Source organism: Corapipo altera, unplaced genomic scaffold (genome assembly GCF_003945725.1).
Source record: "Corapipo altera isolate COAL_440 unplaced genomic scaffold, ASM394572v1 78, whole genome shotgun sequence".
Classification (NCBI taxonomy): domain Eukaryota; kingdom Metazoa; phylum Chordata; class Aves; order Passeriformes; family Pipridae; genus Corapipo; species Corapipo altera.
Genome location: NW_020884904.1, coordinates 5249763 through 5271969, shown reverse-complemented (window position 1 = coordinate 5271969; position 22207 = coordinate 5249763). Strand labels below are relative to the sequence as shown.

The 22207-nt window shown below is 35.8% G+C and overlaps 1 protein-coding gene across 13 annotated transcripts in view; it reads left to right on the top strand.

Annotated features, from left to right (window-relative positions):
• Positions 1–22207, top strand: part of SOX6 (SRY-box 6) — a 379857-nt gene that overhangs the window by 302082 nt on the left and 55568 nt on the right. For 11 of the 13 annotated variants that reach the window (XM_027651062.1, XM_027651061.1, XM_027651063.1 and 8 more), the window contains 3 exons: positions 11183–11332; positions 15191–15371; positions 17941–18131. In XM_027651062.1, coding sequence (XP_027506863.1) covers positions 11183–11332; positions 15191–15371; positions 17941–18131 — 522 coding nt within the window. The remainder of the gene's footprint in view (positions 1–11182; positions 11333–15190; positions 15372–17940; positions 18132–22207) is intronic. The other 2 variants (XM_027651069.1, XM_027651066.1) reach the window with 1 other exon arrangement.

Here is a 22207-nt window from a genome sequence, read left to right as displayed (position 1 = left end):
TTAAACACAATAGATATGGTATATTGCATGGAAATAGGTGCTTAATGTTTTGTGATTACTAGCTGTTGGATGAAATAGCATTTAGCATGATTCCCCCCTCCCACTCCCAATAAATTTTTATTGTTAAGACCAATGTGTTTAAATGAGGGCCCTCCCAAACAGATTACAGCTTTTTTGGAGAGGATGAAGTAATATTTTGAAGAAGACCAGTTTGTTGCTCTCATTTAACCTCCGGTATTCTGAAGGGGTTATATTTAATTAACACTGGCTAAAGGACCTGACCTGAGAGGCAACCAAAAGTGATTGAACTTCATTTTCAGATACAGACTGTAATCTGTTGGGAAAGGAATAATAATAATAAAAAAAAAAATAGAAAGCACCATTTACTGAAATTCTAACTAAGCTGTATTTCAATGGGCCATTTAATGCTCAGATGGACAAAGGTATTACTTCAGTCATTGAATTGTATCAAACCCTTTCTCAGAGGCCCAGTTTAAAAACTCTACAGGAAAAGTGGCTTAGCATCATATTCTCAGAAGACCAACACTCAGTCTGTTTGGAAAGGGGAAAAAAAATAAAAAGAGTGAAATGAGGTGAGACACGGCCGCCAAGTCAGTGAGGATTTTTGCCTCTCCCTCCAGTCAGTGGCTTCACAAGGGAATTGTTCTTCAGAAAGTAAGAGCTCCATATTTGCTACAGAAGGTTTTCAATTTTTTATATATGTGTGGGTTTGGGTTTTTTTGGGGGAGTGTGTTGTGGTTTTTGTTGTTGCTTTGTTTTTGTTTGTTTGTTTGTTTGTTTTGGTAGCTGTTACTCTGTTCCCCCATCAGCTTTTGGACTGCCCTTTGTTCTTTTCTGACATGGCAGAAATACAGTTTTCTCTCTGGGGGCCTGAGGACCAGTACTTATATTTCACAGGGTTAGATTTTTGACTTGGTGACATTGAAAATAATTGAAAGTCTCATTTAAATATCGCAGACACTGTGAGCTGAGTAGTCATTTTCTTTTAATAGATGAAATGCTACATATATTCTATGCTATTATATTATATGTAATTGTATAACTTTTTTAAGATATATTTTTGAATTAATGTTTTTTGCAGAGAGTAAACTTTTCTTTCATGATTTTCATGCTGTCTCATTAAAAATTCCCAGCAGCCTCATAGGGTGATGGGGTGACATTATATCTTGAAAACTTGTCAAGGTGCAGTAAAACTAATAAACCAGCAGCTTTACTTCCTAAGGGGAAACAAACACAATATTACAGAGGCAACTGCCAGGTGCCAAATTATATACATTGTCTTACCTACTTGCAGTGATTGATAATTTATTTGAGCTCTAAATATTCTTTCTTGGCTTTGTCCACAGCTTTACAGTAAACAGGTTGTGAAACAGTTGTAGAGAGATTGCATTTAATTGTCATAATTCAATGGAACCAAGGCCATTTGATTTCTAAGGGGCATGATCTCAGGAATGATGCCTACATGAAAGTTCCTGCATTTAGGCAGCAAAGCAGAGAGAGCTGTTTTGATGAACACTTCTACTTCATTACGTCAAAGCAGGATGAGGTCAAAAGAACAAGAAATACAGTTTACAAATGAAACAGAAGTGATTTTAAGAGTACCTTGATGCACATATGCCTGAAGGCAAGTTAGTTCTTTATTGCACTGGTGCATGTATTTTAGGTCTGTAACATTTCTCCAAATTTACATGACTGTAACTGAGAGAGACTTTGAGGTTGGATGTCTGTGCTGTCAGGCCACAATGAGAAACAGGTGGGGACAGGGAAAAGTGAGTAGGGTTCTAAATGTGGATCTTCCTGCAGGTGTCTTCTCATTCCACGTTTTTCTATGGTGGTTCCCCTCCCCCCCGCCTCGAACATTAGCATGAGCCTTGGGGACAAAAACATCATCTGTAATTCCTTTATTTAAGAAAAGGTAATGTTAATAACTTTTAACAAAAATTAGTCACATGGTAATTTCATCTTCAGTTTACATTTCTCTTTACATTAAAAATGTAAGTAGATATTTTATAGCTGAAAATACCTATTCAGGCTCCCCCCATAATATGATGAACGAACCCAAACTTAAAATAATAGTGCAGGAACCACAGCATGCAAAAATAAGTCAAGGACAAAAAGATCTATCATTTGTTCAGAACTCACGTCAATGTGATCTTTTAGTCCATTCATATTTTGAGCAGGACCTATTGTATGTTTTGTGGGACTCCTCTGTCAAGTAAGGAAAATTTTCTTCTCCAAAACATGAAGAAAGAAATGAAAAACTATGAAGAATAGATATGGTTTTGCTAATTATTTTCCCCAGCAGAAGTCTGTGTCTTTGTCACTGACTTATTTAACAGATCCTCTTAACATCTGTCCAGCAGACTGTGGACTTTATTAACAGACAAGAGACCCACCAGATTTAGAGCCTGCTGGGTGCGTCTTCATCTTCACAGCTGTGGGTTAACTCAGACTTTCCAGAAGAGGACAACCATATGGGATAATTGGTGTCACTGGGTAGCTAAAAAAAATATGAAGAAACAAATGTCGTCCAAACACAATTCACTGTTTTTACAGCCACAATTACTAGTCTGTTTAAGAAATAAGAAAGGCAGCATTACACTAAAAAAAGAAAATCTATTCATATCTGTGTGGGAACCTAATCAGGCTCTTGTTTCCAATGACGATGGCTCCACAGTCGCACCAGGTCTGCGACAAGAATGCTCCTTTTGTGTGCCGATAATGTGGAAGCGATAAAATTTCCTATAAGAGACATATGTGTTTACATCATGAGATGTGTTATTTGACAAAACGCTTTGTTCTCTGCATATTTTCCACGCAGAGTTTCATGCTGGGTTGTTTTGCTGGAAAGCTTTGATTAGCTAGAATTAGTTGCTGAAGTAAAATAGACACTTTTGTTTTATGAGTCCTCTTGCTGAGCTGTAAATTATAGTAAAACATATAAGGAGTGACAGTAAGAAGTGCTGATTTGAACCTCTGACCCATGATCGGCATAAAAACATAAGATAACTCTTTCAAAGGACTACTGAGAGCCATAAATATTCCATGGTCCACTTAAAGTTAGGCCCTTTTAACAAAATAAAGCTGTTATTTTGCAGTACTACAACAATACAATCCACAGTATCTGAAATGTGGAGAGATTCTTTTATTTTCGGTATGGCTTGGCCATTAGCCACAGCAGGGCAGCAGAAGAGATGAGAATGATTTTTCTTTTTCTGAACCAGTACAATGAACTTGTGGTCAGTAAAAGAGGTTGGAACTGGCAGACTCTCAGTGGTGAAATTAGGTAACTGTTACTTTGCTGCTTGAGAATGAAACAATACAGGCATGTGTGTCTCCTAAGGAGACAGGAATTGAGTGGAATTTAGGGCGGCATAAAAATTTCCCTTGACAATATATATAACAGCAACTGACAAACATTGAAATTACTGGTGCTAATAGTTAAAAATAAAACCCCAAACCTGAAGCGAATGAATATGAATAATTGGTAAAAGCATTCTTTTAGCTAAGAAAGAATTTTTTTCCTACTCATGAAGGTATAGGGAAAACTGAACGCTTCTAACTTCGTCTGTGACGACAAAATGTGTTATTCGTATTTTCACAAATACAGTTAGTTTGTTTGCACATATTGGGTTTTAATAAATCGGAGAGCACATTAGTCAGCAAGCGCATAAATAATCACTGCAACAATCTTTGTTATTATGACATTAGTTATGATAATTCATTAGCTGCCTGTTTGTGTTGCACCTTAACGCCTTTTTGCAAAGGTATTTGGTATATTATGAGAAGATGCAGAGAATATTCATGCTCTATAATGATGAGCAGACTCTGCAGCAGGGTGATATATGAGTGTTTAAAAATCAGAATGTTATGTCTGCTATGGACACACTAGGCATGTGCAAACAGGGAAAAGAAAAAAGTGATGCTGTTATGAGGAAACCATGTACATCTATTATGACATGTGGATTCTGTAGAAAAAAAGAAGTATTTTCAGTATATTATTATTTATTATTTATCATGTTTCTAAATTAAACACTTTTTCTGTAATTGTTATTCCAATGTCGTGTAGCTGTACTTGATCAGTGCCCTTTCAGATATATCTGTGTAAAGCCAAGTAGTTCTCAGTTATTTAGCATAAAATTGTGAGTTAAGTTGATGTTGCATACTTGTTAGTTCTTAAATAGTAAGATACTATTTATTGCCTGTATGGTGGCACATCTGAAATTGAGAGGAGGGCCTGGCCACAGTCATAGCAGATCTGTAAAACTCACCTTATTTTGATTTGCTAACATTTTTCTTAGAAAAACTGAGAAAATTCTACTGAGACATCCAAATTTCATCATAATAAATTTGTAAAATACACTGTTTTAACAGGTAACAGAAACGAAAGAAAACATACACTTTTGGTATCAAATATTCAATCTTTTGATTTGAAGGGATCTTGTTTTTTTCAACAAAAGCTTTGATTTTCCAAGTTTTAGATTTTTTAAATTCAAATAAGAGTTGCTATCACATATTTGTACATTTCTTTATCAATTTTCTGTGCACCTTTCCATCTCTGTCTTCTCCTCCTTTCCTTTTGTGTAGAGAGCAGTGCTAGGACACAGATGCTGAGCCTTGGAAGGTGTTTTTCTGGTGATGGCATCTGGCTTCTTGGCAGACTCCAAAGGCCGGAGCTGCCTTTGAGTTGCCCCTGGGTTTGTCACATGGTTAAGCTGCTGATGAGTTACTTAGGCTGTCTTGTGTTTCTGGATGTCTTTTTCTGTTAACCTACCTTTCACTTTAAAGATCTACATGAGAAGCATCCTAAAATAAAGAGAAAAGTAACCGAATGCTATTTATTTATTTATTTTTTATTTATTTATGTATTTACTTTTTATATATATACACAAATCTATAACCCCGTTTCTTACCTTGATGCTACAGTAGAGCACTCAACTACAATGCTTGTCACTGAATGTATTTAGTGCAAAAGACATGCCAATACAAAAAATGATATTTATATATCATATAAGAATAGGAAGGAATGTGTACAATTAATATGACTTTAGAAACAGTTCTTGCACTTAGATCAAGATCTGTCTGAAATTTTGGAGTAGGATATTTATGCTTCTACACTGTTTTTTGAAAAGTTTACATTTCCTGAACTGCTGAAGTTTATACCTGTGACATCAGTCTCAGGACAACACTTAACCTTTATTTCCATAGTTATTATCTGTGATACCCAAAACACGGGTGTGAACACTAATCTGCTCTTCCTCCAAACAGAAGAAAAGCTTTTTCAAACAGAGACTCTCTTTCCTTCAATCTGTGTGACATCAAGCTTATTTTAAACACCACTACACCAATAATTAAAAGTAAGAAATCCCACTGAAGTTTTTATTTTTATTTTTTTGTAACTTCTTTTCAGAAATGTGTGCTGGAAATAGTGAAGACATTGCTGGTTTTGGTGAACTTATAAAAACTCGTTGTCATCAGACAGTTCTAAGTATTATTATTGCATGTTATGTACTCAGAAGGAAAATTCTAGTATTATAGCTTTGCAACACTACTTACTAAATATACTACGGAAAAAATAACTGCATTACCTCTTGTAGTGCAGGATTTCAACAGCACTTGCAGTCACTCCTTAGAGTTTTTCATCTTTAGAAACCAAATTACTCATTGTCTAAATAGCTGAACTTTCATCTCTATAAATAAGATATTTCAGCTTTGCACAATTCATTTAAAATGCTGACAAATAGGGATTCTCACTTGATTCTCAGTAGCTTTATTGTTCAGTTTCATTTACTGTAGCAAATGTATTTGTTGAAGATGTAACATAGGACTTCCATTTTTAGTAATGTAAGAATTTAGAATTAATCAGGGTTCATAAAATTTAACATTTTTCTTGAGAAAAGAAAATAAAAGGGTAAAAGTTTCTACAGCAGGCCCCTTCCTTCTCCTTCAGTCGAACCACCTTCTACTGAAATTCTTTGTGATGCATCTTCCAGGTACATCCATTGCAATTTATCATGGTAGGTCAGCTCTCATCATCCACACTTAGATTGGCTACACTGAGTATTGCAACCCCTCTTTTCATCTCCATATTTCACGTATGGCTTTACTTACAGTTTCTTCAGAATTACGCTGCAAAGAACATCTGAATTAGATCCCCGCTGCTGTGACCAAATACTCCCTCACCGCACAGTCAGTTGAAATGTCTCTAGCCCTTGACTTTTTGTTCCTGTATAGAGTGCAACTGTTCTCTCCATTTCCTCCCTGAGATCTTACATCTGGAGAAACTGCCTCTCTTCTGTGCAGAAGTTAATCACTTTCTCTGTATTGTATCTTCTCACAAAAACCTTTTGCATAGGGCCTGTCACTGACAAGCCCCTTGTAAGAAGGTTATGATATGGATGTGGCACTTGGGGACATGGTTTAGTGGTGAACATGACAGGGCAAGGCTAATGGTTGGACTTGGTGGTCTTAGAGGTCTTTTCCACTTTAGTGATTCTATGATTCTGTGACAATTGTAATTCTGTGTTAGGTGGTAAAACAGCCTGTCACAGAAGCTGTCAGCGCAAACCACCCTTAACTGTGCCGATTTAAGGCCCATTCTATCTTCCTCACCATGTGTCACTTCTGTAACATTTCATTCTCAAAATTCTTCATTTTAATTCATTCTTTTAGACACAGATGCTGCAGCCCAAGAGACAGGTATGAATATTCCTGCTGTAAAAGAAACGGAAATGTCTGGTGCATGGAAAGCTTTGCTCTGTGCTTATTTTCTATGCTCAGTGTCATTTACCAGAGAATGTGCCCAGGAATGTCACAGGCCTATGTGCAAGTGAAAACTCATAAGGAAAGGGGCCTGAGCCAGTGAAAGTGTTTTGATTATTGAAAGCTAGTTGAAAAATCAAGTTGAAAAAATGTTGAAACTCGTGGGAGGGATGTGTGAGCCTAAGGCCTTTGTTTTCTGGTAAAGCATGAATGAACACTGGCAGCAAAGGCAGTGTCATGAAAATATCTCACAAAGACATTGTGAAACTTAGGTGACATTAAGAAAGATTTTACACTTGGATCAGTCCAAATGGCTATGATTAGTTCATAGCTTTTCAAAAAAATTTTAGATCACAGATAATACTTTTTATAAGAAAAGTGAAATGGAAATCATTAATCCAATTCCATAGCCAATTTCTGAAGCAGAAAACACCATCACCATCACCACTGGATTATTATATTTGTTAGTTATTCAGTTCTTGAATGGTAGCTCTAAGCTATAACAAAAGCTTAGTGTGAACTCTGCTGTTTCCAGGTAAAAAAATCAGTGTGCATTTGTGCTGTTCTGTACACACACCGAGTACAGCACTTTCCCACTTGTTGGGTAATTTTTTAAAGTAGAACATCATTCAGACTCATAGTGACCTGCAGCTTTGGGATTATTAGTTGATTACGGCTGGCATAAGATTTCAGTAATAAGTGCTTAGGTCTGTAAGCCTGTAAGTTCATAGATGCTTAAATGTGAGACTTCACTTGCCATTGCCTTGAGACTTGTGGCATTTCAAAGTCCCACTCTTCAGCATCAAAGCATGACATAACAAGAAACCTGGTTCTGGAAACTGTAAAGTTACCTCCTTGTTCATGTACTTTAAGCAAGCTGGTTTTTAAAATTGTTACCTATTCAGGAGCACTCAGTAACTCAAAATCAGCCCTACTTATATTTAGATGCTGAGAACTGGATTGTAAGGATCTTAGTGACCTCTTTAAAAAAAACCAAAACCAGGCTATACATTTTTAAGGCTTCTTAAAACAATCATGAATACTTGATAGTTTTGAATATCTAATTTGTAATCAAGAGCCTTCTTGAGAGTCAGTGGTTGGCAAAAGGATTGTGAAATGCTCTTCTCTATATGTGATAGCCATAAATAGATCAAAAAGGAGATATGTTTTAGTGTTTGAGGTAGTTTAATTTTTTTACTTAGTAGTAAAATAGTTGGTAGGTTAGAATTTCAATTGAGAAAATTCCATTGAAACTTTTGCTTTTGAGCCTTAAAAATTAACAGTCAACATTCATTCAATGTTTGGGTTTTATTCCTCTCCTTAATCTTGCAAATAAAAGCATCACAACCTGATCATCCCAATGTGAGGTCCTAAATTGCCATTTTAAGCCACAGTAGTGGTATTTGCAAAAATATCCATTCTATCCCTGCAGTGGTGTTGTGCATGTATTTTTCCAGACTGCCTAGCTTCCCATACAAGCTGATATTTAAAAGTTATGCATCCTCCCAGTCCACACAGTAATGTTCCTAGCACTGGTGTGAATTCTGCAAGATTTGCACTCATTTGCAGAACAGCTTTGTTTTAAACAAACCAGAAAGTTAATTACTGTTACTTATTTTTATATTTTGCTTTTATGTTTTAAAATGCCTTTTGTAGAAATGCCAGGCTAAAGCCAGTACTAAGACCTTGGAATAATCCAGTCCTGAATTATACATATATAGAGATACATAAATGATAAAATTTTTGTTATTCTCTGTCTTGCTTTAGAAACATTTCTCCCTGACAGGACTTGCAAAACAGCCAATACAGCCCTCAACACCCTGGGAGGGGAGTGGTGAAAAATTCTAATTTTATTCTACTTTTTCTGTTTGCATTTCCAAAATCAAGCGGTTTCCTAGATAGTCACCAGAACAACCCACTTTTCTTGATGTTATCTCTGTAACCCTTAAAGTGCTGTAGGTGTTTCTGTTGCCAATCCTGATAGGACCAAGGCACCAGGTCATCATGTGACTAGTGTCACATCTCTATGTTGATCTTGAAATATCTGTTTAAGAGACAGGTACACCATGGGCTGCAGCTTTTAGAGATCACAAACTTATCTTTGCTTACTTGTCTACAAGTGGGCTACAAGCTCCACTTGCCATGTGAGCCCAGGGTGGTGCCCAGTGCTGGCAGTGGATGGGATGCAGGGTGGCTGTTTCTCACCAGCCAGCTCCAGTGTAAATGGGAGTAAATTAATTCTCCCCAGGCCAAGTCTGTTTTGCCCGTGATGGTAACAGGTAAGGGATCTCCCCATCTTTATCTTGATCCAAGAGCTTTTCCATCTTATTTTCTCCCTCATCCTATTGAAGTGGGGGAGGAGGAGAGTGGCTGGCTGGGCAGCTGGCAGCTAGCCTAGGTCAAGCCACTGCACTGTTTTGGTTGCCATAATTGACAATCAACTTCTATCTTCTAAGAAAAATGGAATACTGTAGAAAGAATAACTTATACCCCACATTTTTTTGCCCTCATAGGTTACCTGAGAAGGGAGGAAAAAATTCTTTTGAACTTCAGTTAATAAACCTGGGTTTGTTTTTACACAGAATTCCTTTCACACTGTTGAAAATGCAGTACAAACTACATTAAGTACTAAAGTTTTAGTATACTTCTAGTAAAATATAAGTAATATCCTTCAGGTAGTTGAAGAAGATGTCAAATAGGTTCCTAATTCAAAAAAAAAGAAAAAAGTATTAAAAGACAAAGCACAGAACACTGAGAAAGCCTTTATAATTGTTGGGGTTTATCTTTGTATTCAATTTTATTGTGTTATCTCTTTCATAGTGCACTGCCTGATTATTTCTGAGCTGAGAGTGTGCAGGATTTCAAAAGTTTGTGAAATGTACTTTTTGCTCTCATTTAAGCAGGCCATCCTATTAAGCAAGCATAAACTGACCTGAACAATGTACTAAAAGGGATAGGTTCCAAGTAGTAGGTGGAACCTACTACTGTTGTATAAATATACTGTGGTATAAAAGGCTTCATTTTCATTGTCCAAAACATCACCAATAGCTGGGAATTTTTTCTATTTTCATTTTTTGACTTCCAGCGTAGGAAAAATCTGGTACATCGGCCAAAATATTTAAACATCATTGATTTCAAAATGTTAATCTGTGATCCTTTTGTAGTCTCTGTGTGGTATTGAAAAGGGGTGGAAACAAACAAACAAACAAAGAGTTTTCACTTGTCACCCAGAGTTGTGACTCTGCCCCTCCTTCACACATTTGTCTCGCCACTGAGTCACTGAGCTTACAACATTGTGTAACTTTCATTTCTGTGGGGGCTTGTTATATTAGAAAAATTGTTCCAAAGAAAGCAACAATTATGACATAAGCACATCTGGCTCTTGCAAATTATTCTTTATTAAGCTTTCATTTAATTACATATGCTGAAAGGTCTGCTTTTGATTACTGTAAATTTTTTTATTTGTCCATCTGAATGATAGTAATGTTGGAAATTACACAAACCACCTGGCTTTTTTTCTCACTAATAAGGCAAAGTTTATATATATCTATGGGTAGAAGAGGGATTGGAATCTTCCCTGTTTGTGGTAGAAGAATTACTCGTGATGCTAATTCAAGGTGAGGGTTTAAATTTGGTCACTGGAAAAAAATTAAACCTATTTGATTTTGTTCAGTGAACACTTTTTATTGGTGGGAATTGTTTATTTTAATATAGTTTTATTATGTTTCTTTTATTATGTTTCCACTGAACTTTTTGAAAAGTTCCACGAGAAAGTTTTTGCATTTTCATCACTATTTACGAGAATTTTTAAGGCCCAGATTCCTTATTAGCATTTGTAGAAGTTATATCACTGTACACAGAGATGGAGACATACCCTGTTGCCTACTTTAGCTTCCATTGCTGTCAAGAGAAGATGCAGCACTGCCTTTTGGTAGAAAACTGTTCCTGTGTCAGTTCTCAGTAGAGGTTCTGGAGTGTGTGGATCATTTCTGAGTGAGAATAGAAAGACCTGGAGTACTTTTTTTTTCTGACAGGGGTTTATACCTCCATTTTATAAACAGCCTTATAACATTATCAATGTTGTGTTTAATATTCAGGCACAGTGTAACCTTTTGCTCAATATCATGATCATCATTAGCAAGAAGGAAAAAAAGAAATCAAGAAAAGTCAGCAAAAGTCAAATTAAGAAAAAATATATTGGTGTTTGAGTGTTTTCTAGTCTTTTTTTTTTTTTCTCTCTTTTTTCAAATAACAAGAAGGGAAAAGCCACAAACAAGAGCTAAAAAAGATCTATTAACTCCTTTAATAGAAGAAACACCAGAGGGAAAAAAAGTATATTTACAGATTTTTTTTTTTAGGAATTTTTGCAGGAATATATGTATATCTTCTTGTCTTCCAGCAACTGTATGCAGCTCAGCTGGCAAGCATGCAAGTTTCTCCTGGAGCCAAAATGCCATCTACTCCACAGCCACCAAATACGACAGGGGCACTTTCACCCACTGGGATGAAAAATGAGAAGAGAGGGACCAGCCCGGTAACTCAAGTTAAGGTATTTTTCAATAAAGAAAATAACTGGTGTTTGAAAAGGACAGTGAAATCAAACAGTCTTTTTTATTGTTTAACAGTTGGAAGCTGAACCACGTTACAGTTCTTCAATATTCAAATAAAAAAGTTCAGTTTCAGTGCTGTATTATCAGTACAGAGAAGGGAAGAGAAAGAATTCACTTCTTGTTTCCAAAAATACCAGGCGTCCCTCTTCCTACCACAGGCAGCACAACAGATTCATCAGTATAATGTGATATTTTCAAGATTTCAGTTTGTAATCTAGTAATGTGCATAAATGGAGTCCATTTCATGAATTGTTTCACACCGAACTCTCGAGTATCTTAAAATGTGGTGCTAGCTTATATTGTTAGGGTAAGAGAGACACTGTAGGGCTTCTAATTATTTTACAAATCTCTAGCTGTACTTAATTCTGCAATTTTGGAAAAGCCCCACATAAAAATAACATGTAAGTCAGGACTCCGGGGAAAACATTATGTTGCTGCAGATTGATTTGACTTTTGCTGATTTCACACAGCTGCTGACAACCGGGCTGCTCCTTGTTGGTTTTGAGCCATTGCTGAATGCTTGTGCCTGCTTATTCTCACTTCCTTGGAACCAGGCAGCTACAACATGGCATTTGCCAGCAGCCTGAAGTGAACATCGTGTGCCCTGCAAAGTCTGTGGTGCAGCCAGTACCTTTGGGTGGAACTGGTTGACTTCTATTGTTGTGCTCTCCTGTGGTTGTTCAGAATTTCATGAGACCAGAATTCAGAAGCAATTTACTTCAAACTGTAAAGAAACATCAACATTCACGTTTTACCAGTTGTAATGATGGCGCTATAAATCCAGAACTATTAAAATAAATCTAGAGATGGCATATAGTGACTTTGTGGGGAGAGGGAGGGAATACCTTTTTTTTTTGCTGGCTGCTAACACCTTACAGGCACACAGTCCTTAGCCTCAAACCAGCCTGGGAAGATTTTACTCACTTGAAGTGAAGGTTTCTTCCTTTTTTTTTTTTTTTTTCCATGTTTTGACGTGAGAGTAAAATATCATTTGTTTTTTCATTATCATCAATCATTGTGGTAAAGTGTGGATGAGTAGATATTTCTGCCTGGACTGATAAATTTCCATGACACTTTTTTGCTAGGCTGAGAGTACTAATAAATAAAAACTATTCCATTATGGCCAGATCTAACATTTATTTGGCAAAGCGTTCACTTTACTTAGCTGTAGATGTGTATTAGTTTAATGTTTTACCTCTTGTAATCCAATGCCAGGCTTGAGAGCAGTCAGGGAAATTTACCACATACACAGAGTTTGTTACTGTCAATACAGAAGCCACCAAAAGCAAAGCCCAACTGTTTCAGCAAAGTTGCCATAGTATAGTGATACCTAACACCAGTGATTTATTGTATTGAGAATATACTACTGACTACTTTAATGTGAAAAAGTAATTTTGTAAGTGAGTGAGCCAAATGGATCTACACCAAACCAAACCTTTACTATATGAGTAAAATTTTCCCTGGTTAAATTCAAGCACATATCTTCTTGAACCAAGGCCAATACCATTCCAGGTTTGTGGCCAGCTGAGTCCTATTACAAAATTGACCACATGCAAATTCTTAGGGGTTTCCCTACATAATGTAACTTGAATGGATTAAAGTATACATTAATGAAAATGAAGCCTTTTTATTCTTATTTTTCTTAAGCACACTATTTCATTGAAAATATTAAAGATAAACTACAAGTGCTTTGTGTGAACAAATGGCTAATGAAGAAATTATTAGTACAAAAGCAGTATCTATATTCAGTCGTTGCAAATTGTTACCTTTGTTAGACATGGCATTTTTGATGGGCATCCATTGCTTAACAAATCCTCTTTATTTTCTCTCTTTTTAAGCAATTGTTTCTATAAACTACATGCATTATTTATAGGACTAATGCAATACTTTTACAGAAGTCAGGTCTTTCAAAAAGTAATGATAGGTTTTTCTTAAGTCAGTGACCAGCTTTTCAGAAATGGGAATTCTGTCTATAGTACAAACCAACAGGTTCTGGCAATGTTTAGAGGTTTTTCATGATTGTACTAGCACTAAATGGAAAATTGTTTAAAAATTGAACACTGTAGCATAGGTTTGTATGCACACATGTTCATGGTACCTAGTCTGGCAAACTTCATAGTCTGAATGGGGCTCTGAACTCTTGGAGAAATTTATTGAAGCCTCTTTGCATCTGTGCAAGGAAACAGCTCTCATGTAAATGTAGTCACAGAACGAAAGAATGGACTATGCCCCTCGTACCTTTGAGTTTTTGCTCTCACTTGGCCTCCGAACAGGTGTGGACATATGTGCACACTGCAAGGTCAGGAAGAATTAAAATGTTGTGCGGTTTTATTTGAAAAGTTTAAAACCGGAGATATGATGGCATTATCAATACCTGTTTGTTACATTTTCCTGTTTAATGTATTGTGTATGACTGGATGTACTTTGCTAAATGACTGCTTGACACTAAGGAGAATGGAAAAGATGAGATAATGTGGTGTATTGTTGTATTTTGACATAATTCTAAGTTTTGAAGCGATCGGTGCAGTGTTTTAAAATATGGACGATATTCTCTTATATCCAGCATAATTCTGCTCTGGGCATAATTTAAATGAGAGATCTGTCTTACTGGGCTCTTTGACTATGGGAAATCACTGTTTCACAGTTTTCCAAATGCTCTGCTGTCTTGCTTAAAGTATTAAGCAGAAGGAACAAGCTCAAAGAATGGGAAGAAGGTTGGATTGTGAATGTCTATACTGATCAAAGAAATCTATTGCTTGAATAAGTCTTCTTCCAAAAGTCAAGATATTTTTTAGATGGACCTATTCTCCTACAGCACAGAAGCAAGATACATGTCAGAGAGAATTTCTTCCACAATTGCATATGAAAAGTATCAACAGATATAAAGGTGCTGATACTAGATTTACATACCCTTAGAAAATATTCCCTGTCTTTATGCAAATAAAACATACAAATACACTAAACGTTGAATGCACCAGAAATGACTACAGAATGAAGAAATAAAATGGAAGTATCAAATAAGAAGCAGAATAACATTTATGTGGAAAATATCCTTGATTTCACATAAATCTGTCAAAAGACATGACATATAATAAAGTATTGTAAAATATACAAAATTAAATAGTAGAAAATAAAATATATTTTGAAATGCATATATATTCAGTCATTACCCTAGTAAGTAAAGGAATTTGAATTCAGTGAAATTCTTATCTTCTATTATGTGAGGGAAGAGCATAGATTATTTTACTAAACAAAACATGCACACAGAATAAGATGCATGGAATGTATAAGTTAGCAGCAGCGCTAAATGTGGGCCAAAGAACTGTCAGGTTTTCCAAATGATTCTTTCATAGAAGTACTTCTGATTCCTTAGTTTCTAATACATTTAAAAATAAGCTACATAACTTATTTTTATAGTGCCAGGAACTTTTCAAATAGAACCATGCAAAAGCATTACTGAGCTGCTGGAAATTTTAAATAATTCTTTGTAAATGCCCTAGGTTAATTTAGATCTCTGAAAACACATTAGGAAATTAAGCTGTAATGTGAGCTAATTCAAATTTTAATTTGGCAAAAAGAATGATCCAGCCACATAGTTAATGTAAATAAGAAGCATAACACAGAGAAATTAATGAGGTTTCCTTTCGTTGAATCTTAAAGGAGGCAGATAATTAGCTTCTTTTGTTATTATTACTGGAGAATGTGGTATTGTCTTCGAGGTGTAAAGTAACTGCTGCTTGCAAAATGATGTGTTCATTTGTCTTTTCCTAATAATTATTCACCTTAAACTCTTGCAGGATGAAGCAGCTCAGCCACTGAATCTTTCAGCCCGACCCAAAACAGCTGAACCTGTCAAATCCCCAACATCTCCAACACAGAATCTCTTCCCAGCTAGCAAAAGCAGTCCTGTGACAGTGACGAACAAGAGTGGCATCCCCAGCCCGCTCAGTGGATCTCTGGGAAGAGGATCCTCTTTAGGTAACTAATCTGTCCTGGGGAAAGGAGAAAATAGGCAAGTTTTCTGCATGAAATCTCACCCTGAACACACTTTTGAATTAAGTAGATACTTGGGTCTACATTTCTGTTTAAAATGGAAATTAAAAAAAATTACAGTAAAGATTTTCAGAGAACACTTAAATGTCAAGGTTTTGCAAGGGTGTGTAAAATGATGTGGCAGTGATAGTAATCTACAAGAAATACAGCAAGTAAATAAATAACCTAAGAAATAAACATACATACAAATACATACACGTAGGTAAATAAATATGCATACACAAAACTTATAAAAGAGGTTTTTATGAACATCTTTCCTAAAGACATCTACTGGGTGTATCCAAGCAAAGTTAATTTTTAATTTTGACCTCTGGAGTAAACAAACAAAAAACTATCTTTGCATGCACATAGACCCTCACTAGATACGAATTTTTTTTTTAAACAAAGAAAGAAAGGCTTCAGTCCAGGCAGTATATATTATTATTTGATCATATTTTTATTATTTGTTCACCCATCTGTCAAGATTTTGTTAATTTATGTGGATACAAGTAGGAATTTTTTTGCCTGTGTTCAAGATTCTTTAAGCCTATTAAGTGCTGAAACAAAATTGGTCTGAAAACTGTGTATGAAGACTACCTTAGCCAGTCAAGAAACAGAATCAAGAGCTACAAAATGTGGATGATCAGCCCTAAAGTTCAAATAGTACATTTTAACAGTGACTAAATACATACTACAGACCACTTATTCACAATCTGTAACTCAAGTGTACTTGTAAAATATATGGAAACACTTGTGAATAATGAACTGATACATTAAATACATATATTAAATATATAAAAATTATGGGGTTTTTTCCATTCCCAAACACTTGGGAACATCGTGATCTCTGAAAGATACTTTCTGCAACTGGCTAGATATTCTAACTGTCAATTTATTTGCAACTATCGCTGCACTATCTAACATTAGAAAATTGCATATCAATTTGAAGTCATAGACCATTCCAGAGAAATTACTACCTAAGATGTAAATATGCCTAAGGTGTAAATATTTTTCATGTGAAGTCATAAAAACTTTTTTGCCTCATTTCTTTAGTGTCAAAGAAAAGAGGGAAACATTGCCAAAAATCAGCAAGCAACACAGGAATTTTTGCTACCTTTTTACTATACATTTAGATGATTGGGAGTCTAAGTTTCTTTAAAAGTCATGCAAATATGGGTCCCAAATTCCTTAGGGTCCAGAAAGGAACTTAGTTGCTGACACAGTTCAGAGCATTGGAAATTTTACTGAGAAAGAACAACGGTTGTTCTCCAACACATTATTTTTATTTTGGAGAGGGGTGTTCCATTCAGACAGAAAATGCTACAGTTCCCTCTCAAACATCACAGTTTGCATCTCTCCTTAGGTAGGCTACAGTATTAAATTAACTATTGGTTCCCAGGATAAAGTGTGAGAAATTCTTAATCCTAATGATTTTTATTTTAAAATAATTCAGGGTCCTTCAAGGTTGAATTTGCTGTATTTTACTGAGCTGAACTTCAATGAAATCAAAAGAATAGGAAAATTATATTTGAAGGAGAATTCCAAATCTTAGCCTTAGCCTGTTTGGTTTTTTTTGGTTGTTGTTTTGGGCTTCTTTTTTGGTGTTTTTCTTCTTTTTAATTTTTAATAGTGGACTGTCAGAAAGTACACAAATTTAACAAATTCAGAGCTTTTATAAAAGACATTTGCTTGTCAGGAAGATGCACTGGTCACACACAAACTCTGATTGATCAAAATTTCCTGGCTAGAATATATATGCATGAATCTATCCATGTGCAGTATAGCGAATACTTCCATGTAGGAACAGGTAGATCACAGTTTCATCACAGCAACAAAAAACAGTCAGAAAATAATGGCTGTCTTATGGTCTCAAATCAGAAACAGTTTCTGGGATACTCCATGCATGCATTTTAAGATGTAACAGGAATGTTTGCATGAGTTTGATGCATGTTTAAAAGTTTCTTTCTATTTAGAGTGATAGAAATAAGACTAGTTTTTCTCTACTGATTTAGAGCTTTGTACTCATGTTACGGTGATGACAAACTTTGTCCCCAAAAAGTAACTGTGAGTGCCCTTTCTGAAATGGAAAGCTAAATGTCTGGACCGATGGTTCTCTCCAGAAAGAAATTCTAAGAATTGACACAGACTTTCATGGCCAATTAAATGAGATTGCTTTCTCCTTTGTTCATTTTATATTTAGTACCTCAGAGGCTTCCAGTTTAAGGTTCATAATACTGTTGTCTTAAACATGTATTTGAGTCCATGAGTATGCTCAGATACCTCCATATTAGGCTATACCAAGACTTCAATAGTTGTATTTCTAACATCAAAAGAAGTGCACAGGCTTATCAATCACTTCTGTAGAGTAATTCATATTTTAAACAGACAACAATTGCCACTCCTCCTCCTTCTGCAGATGTTAGTTGTGTGCAGCTCTAAGAGTATGAGAGGTGAGTTCTTACCTCAGATTTCAATTTGGATAATTACCTAAATAAAATGTGTTCTCTGTTTATAGATATCCTTTCCAGTCTTAATTCACCTGCCCTATTTGGGGACCAGGACACAGTAATGAAAGCCATTCAGGAGGCTCGAAAAATGAGAGAGCAAATCCAAAGGGAACAGCAGCAGCAACAGCAGCCTCATGGTGTTGATGGAAAATTGCCCTCCATGAATAACATGGGTCTAAACAACTGCAGGAATGAAAAGGTAATGTCTCCCATTTCCCCACTGTCTGTCACTCACTCTTCTCTTCCCTGTAAATGGCTTCTTATATTTTTATATGAAATTTCTTTTTAGAGCTTTTAGCCATCTCTGATTTCATGTTAAATACACCTTGTCACTTCACAGTGCTGTGCCACAAACTTCTCTTCATTTACATGACAGCATTCAAAACCACAGTCCTGTGCACTCATATGATTAAGCTGTAAGCATGCATATGGCAACATAGGGAGTAAATTGTTGGAGATACCATTGTTCACGGTCACTAGATTTTGAATTGTGCATTTTAGAATGATTCAGTTGATAAATAAGGCAAAAAGGCCAGTTATGTACTGGCATGACTGAGTATTACAGTGCTATTTTATGTATCTGAGTGTGCTTGAGTCTATGATTCAGATGCAACAAAGTATTTAGGCTCAAAACAGTACATTTGGCTCTCCGTTGCAATGGAAAATTAGAGATCAAAATTCTTTGTTGAATATTGGCTGTAGTTTCCAAACACTGAAATGAAATGGCACACTACAATGAAAGGGCAAATTAGAGAAAATGTTGAGAGAATGGGACCAGCGTTGGACTGAGCAGGACGGGATTTGGTCTACAAAGTAGCAAGCTGAGATCATCTCTGAAAGGTGAGGAACAGTTTCTATCAGACCTGCTTTAAGGATGACTCAGAGAAGAAAGAAGGCTCTTGGAAAATTCTTTGTACCTGTGTTGTCCTGTTCTGTGGCCTTTCTGAGGTCTTCAAGCTCTCTCCATCAGCAGGTCTCTGTATGTATCCTGGAGCAGGTGAACAGTGAATAGGGTAGCCCTTTGAATGAAGAATGCTTCTCTGTTAGCTTCTCTAGAGGTGGCTTATGCTGCAACAAATATAGCACACAAGTTATTTTTCACCACTGACACAAAATCAGTTACAGGCCACAATACTTATTCCAGTTAACTAGAAAGGGAAAAACATATCCCAGTAATCACTAAGGCATTGGCAAATAGGAACAGTTATGATGCAATTTAGTAGTGAATGGGAAGGAAACTGACACTATTAGCCTATAAAACAACCAGTGCTTCAGACTATTTGCTAAAAAAATCAAAAACAACATGTAGTTTCAATGCCTATAAAAATTCTCTTATGTGTAAACGTATATATATATATATATAGTAGATGGTAGGTTCTTTGTTTCTTGGGTAAGGGAGGGAACATTATATTATAGTCCAAAGACTAACAGGAGTTTTTAGTCCAGGTTGAGTATAAGACCCCACAGAGTATTAACTATAACTTAAACCATGAATTTGATGATACTATGATCTTTTCTCAACCCACAAGGGAATTCTTGGGGAGTAAGTGGGTTGTAACAAGGCACGGAAAGGGAAAAAAATGTCACAAACAGACCCATTAAAGATTGACACATACCTTTTAATCTACACTTTATATTTTTGCATGATAGGTTTTTTTGCAGCACTCAAAACAAGAGAAAGGATTAGTGTCTGTTAGAAAGATTTGTTAGATTGTTCTCACACAGGATAAACAACACTTTTCCAGGTCAAATTCAGACTCTAGTACTATTTATGCTAGTATTAGTTTAAATGTCATAACTAGAAAACTCATTTAATAGAGGGTGATGCCACAAAAAAATATAGAAATTAATAACTGATGAAGCAGGCCATATTCAGACAACAGTCTAATTGTAAAGTCAGTGTTTGTCTTAACTAATCAAGAGGCAGGATACTAAAGCCCAAGTTATAAAAATAAAATAAATGTCACACATATCAGTATTAAGAGTTTATAAAATTATGCTTATTTTAAAATACATTTTATGAGTTTCAGTGGTTTGACATTTAAAAATATCTAATATGCTATAAGGGCTATTAAAAGAATTCTTAACATTTGATTTGACTTTGAAAAATAACTATAAAAATGGCATCCACTTACTTATTGAGTCTGTTCCTTGAGTATTTACACTATCATGTTTATGTCTTGTATTTGACATAACAAGTTTCTATTTAATCTTGCACATTTTAAAGTAGAATCAAAAAATATTTCAGTGAATAATCTGAAATTTCTGTTTTGTGCTGGTTACTAGCAAAACACAGATTGATGTATGGCTTCCAGGTTGAGGTTATACATCAGGCAGTCTGAGGAAAAAAATTTAAAATTTTTTTTACTTGCAAATATGGCAAAGTGAATTGGAACTCTTTAACAGATACAAACAACATCATTCTCAAATGCCATTTTTTATAGGAGACTTTTCATGCTGCCACTTGCAACTTTTAAAACCTAAGAATAAAACAGCAGCGAGAAAATTTGTTGTTAAGTCTCTAAGTGACCTTATATAATCCTATGGGTTTATTTATTGTAGCCGGTACTATAGAATCATTAAGGCAGGAAGAAGTTGGTGTGTTTGTCTGTTATCTTTTCTCCATAGATGCAAGAGGTCGGGTTTACAAAAGAGTAGGATATAAATTAGTAATTTTAAATGATGATATATCCCCACTCTCATCCTAAAGAAAATAAAAGTATTAATTAGTCATGAATACTAAGGTATTTGTATTTTATAGAAAGTATAAAATACATTAAAACCAGAAGCATCATTTGTACAAACAGAATTCTAGAATACTCTTTCTTCTGTCTTCACCCTCTGCCTTTCAATTTTTACATTATGAAATGTTACTTTTACTCTAAAAATGATGGACAGGATGGTCAAAATGGAGGTGGGGGAGGAGGAATGCTGGATCACTTCAATTAGAAAAACATAATTTTGAAATAATTGTATGCCAAGAAGGCTGTGTACAGTTTCTGTCATAATCCCAGTGAAGCTTTGATAGCATAGTTGCAGTTTTGGATTGGTTTCTTTTGAAGAATCAGAACCCCATGTTTTCAGGACCAAATTTTCAGAAATTGGCTTCAGGTAATTAGACTTGTAGAAATGAGTAGCTGGAAGCTGGCACCAGAAAAAGATGACAAATTAATTGCCTGCAGCTGGTTTAAAAAAAAAGCTATTGAGTTCTGGTCAGTTACTGGTCTTCGAGTTCAGATAGTTGGTAATAGTTTGTTGTGCAAATGATTGCGCTCACAAAATTATGTACATAACTTCAAAGCCTGGGCTTAGGCCTTTTTGAAAATGTGTTATTTAAATCTCAGAAAGCTTTGTATTTGGTTACAGACACAGAATTGAAAATTGCCTCTGTTCATATTCTGCTGTTCAAAAAAAAAAAAAATCCTCTACAAAGCTTTAAAAGTGCTCACAGCGATTCACTCATCAGAAAGACCAAAACAAAACCATGAAGCACTCTGGCATAGCCCAACTTTGTCATTTGCTGAAACATTAAGGTTAGTTCTACACTTTTGAAATGATACCATTCAGAGGAGTTATTTCAGCTTGTGTGCTGTTGTGAGTTTGGGTAGGCAGGTAAGCACCATGGAGCTGCTCACTCACTCCCCTCCAGTGGGATGGGGAAGAAAATTAGAAGGGTAAAAGTGAAAAAATTTGTGGATCGATTAGTATAGTTTATAAGTATAGTAAAGGCTGTGCACATAAGCAAAGCAAAACAAAGGATTAATTGACTATTTCCCATTGCCAGGCAGACGTTTAGTCATTTCCAGGAAAGCGGGCCTTCAGCACATGTGATTTAAATGGGAAGGCAAATGCCAAAACTCCAAATGTTTCTCCTTCCTCCTCCTTCCTCCAGATTTTACTGCTGATAATGCTTTCATATGGTGTAGAATATCCCTTTGGTCAGTTGGAGTCAGCTGGTTTGGCTGTATTGCCTCTCAATGCTTTGTGCATTCGCAGCCTAACCCTGGCAGATTAGCATCAAAACTAAAAAAGGTCTTGCTGTAGAAACACAGTTCAGCAATAGCTAAAATATCCCATGGGTTATCAGCTGTTTTGGTCACAAATCCAAAACTCAGCACCATTAATGAATTAAATTTGACTCTATCTGAGCCTCAACCAGTACAGTGCACATGAAGCAAAAACCATTACTATAACAGAGTTGACTTTTTCTCCTCCACCTGAGGTGGAATAGAGCATTCAGGTGTGGCCTGACTGAAGAAAGGAAAGAGATAATGG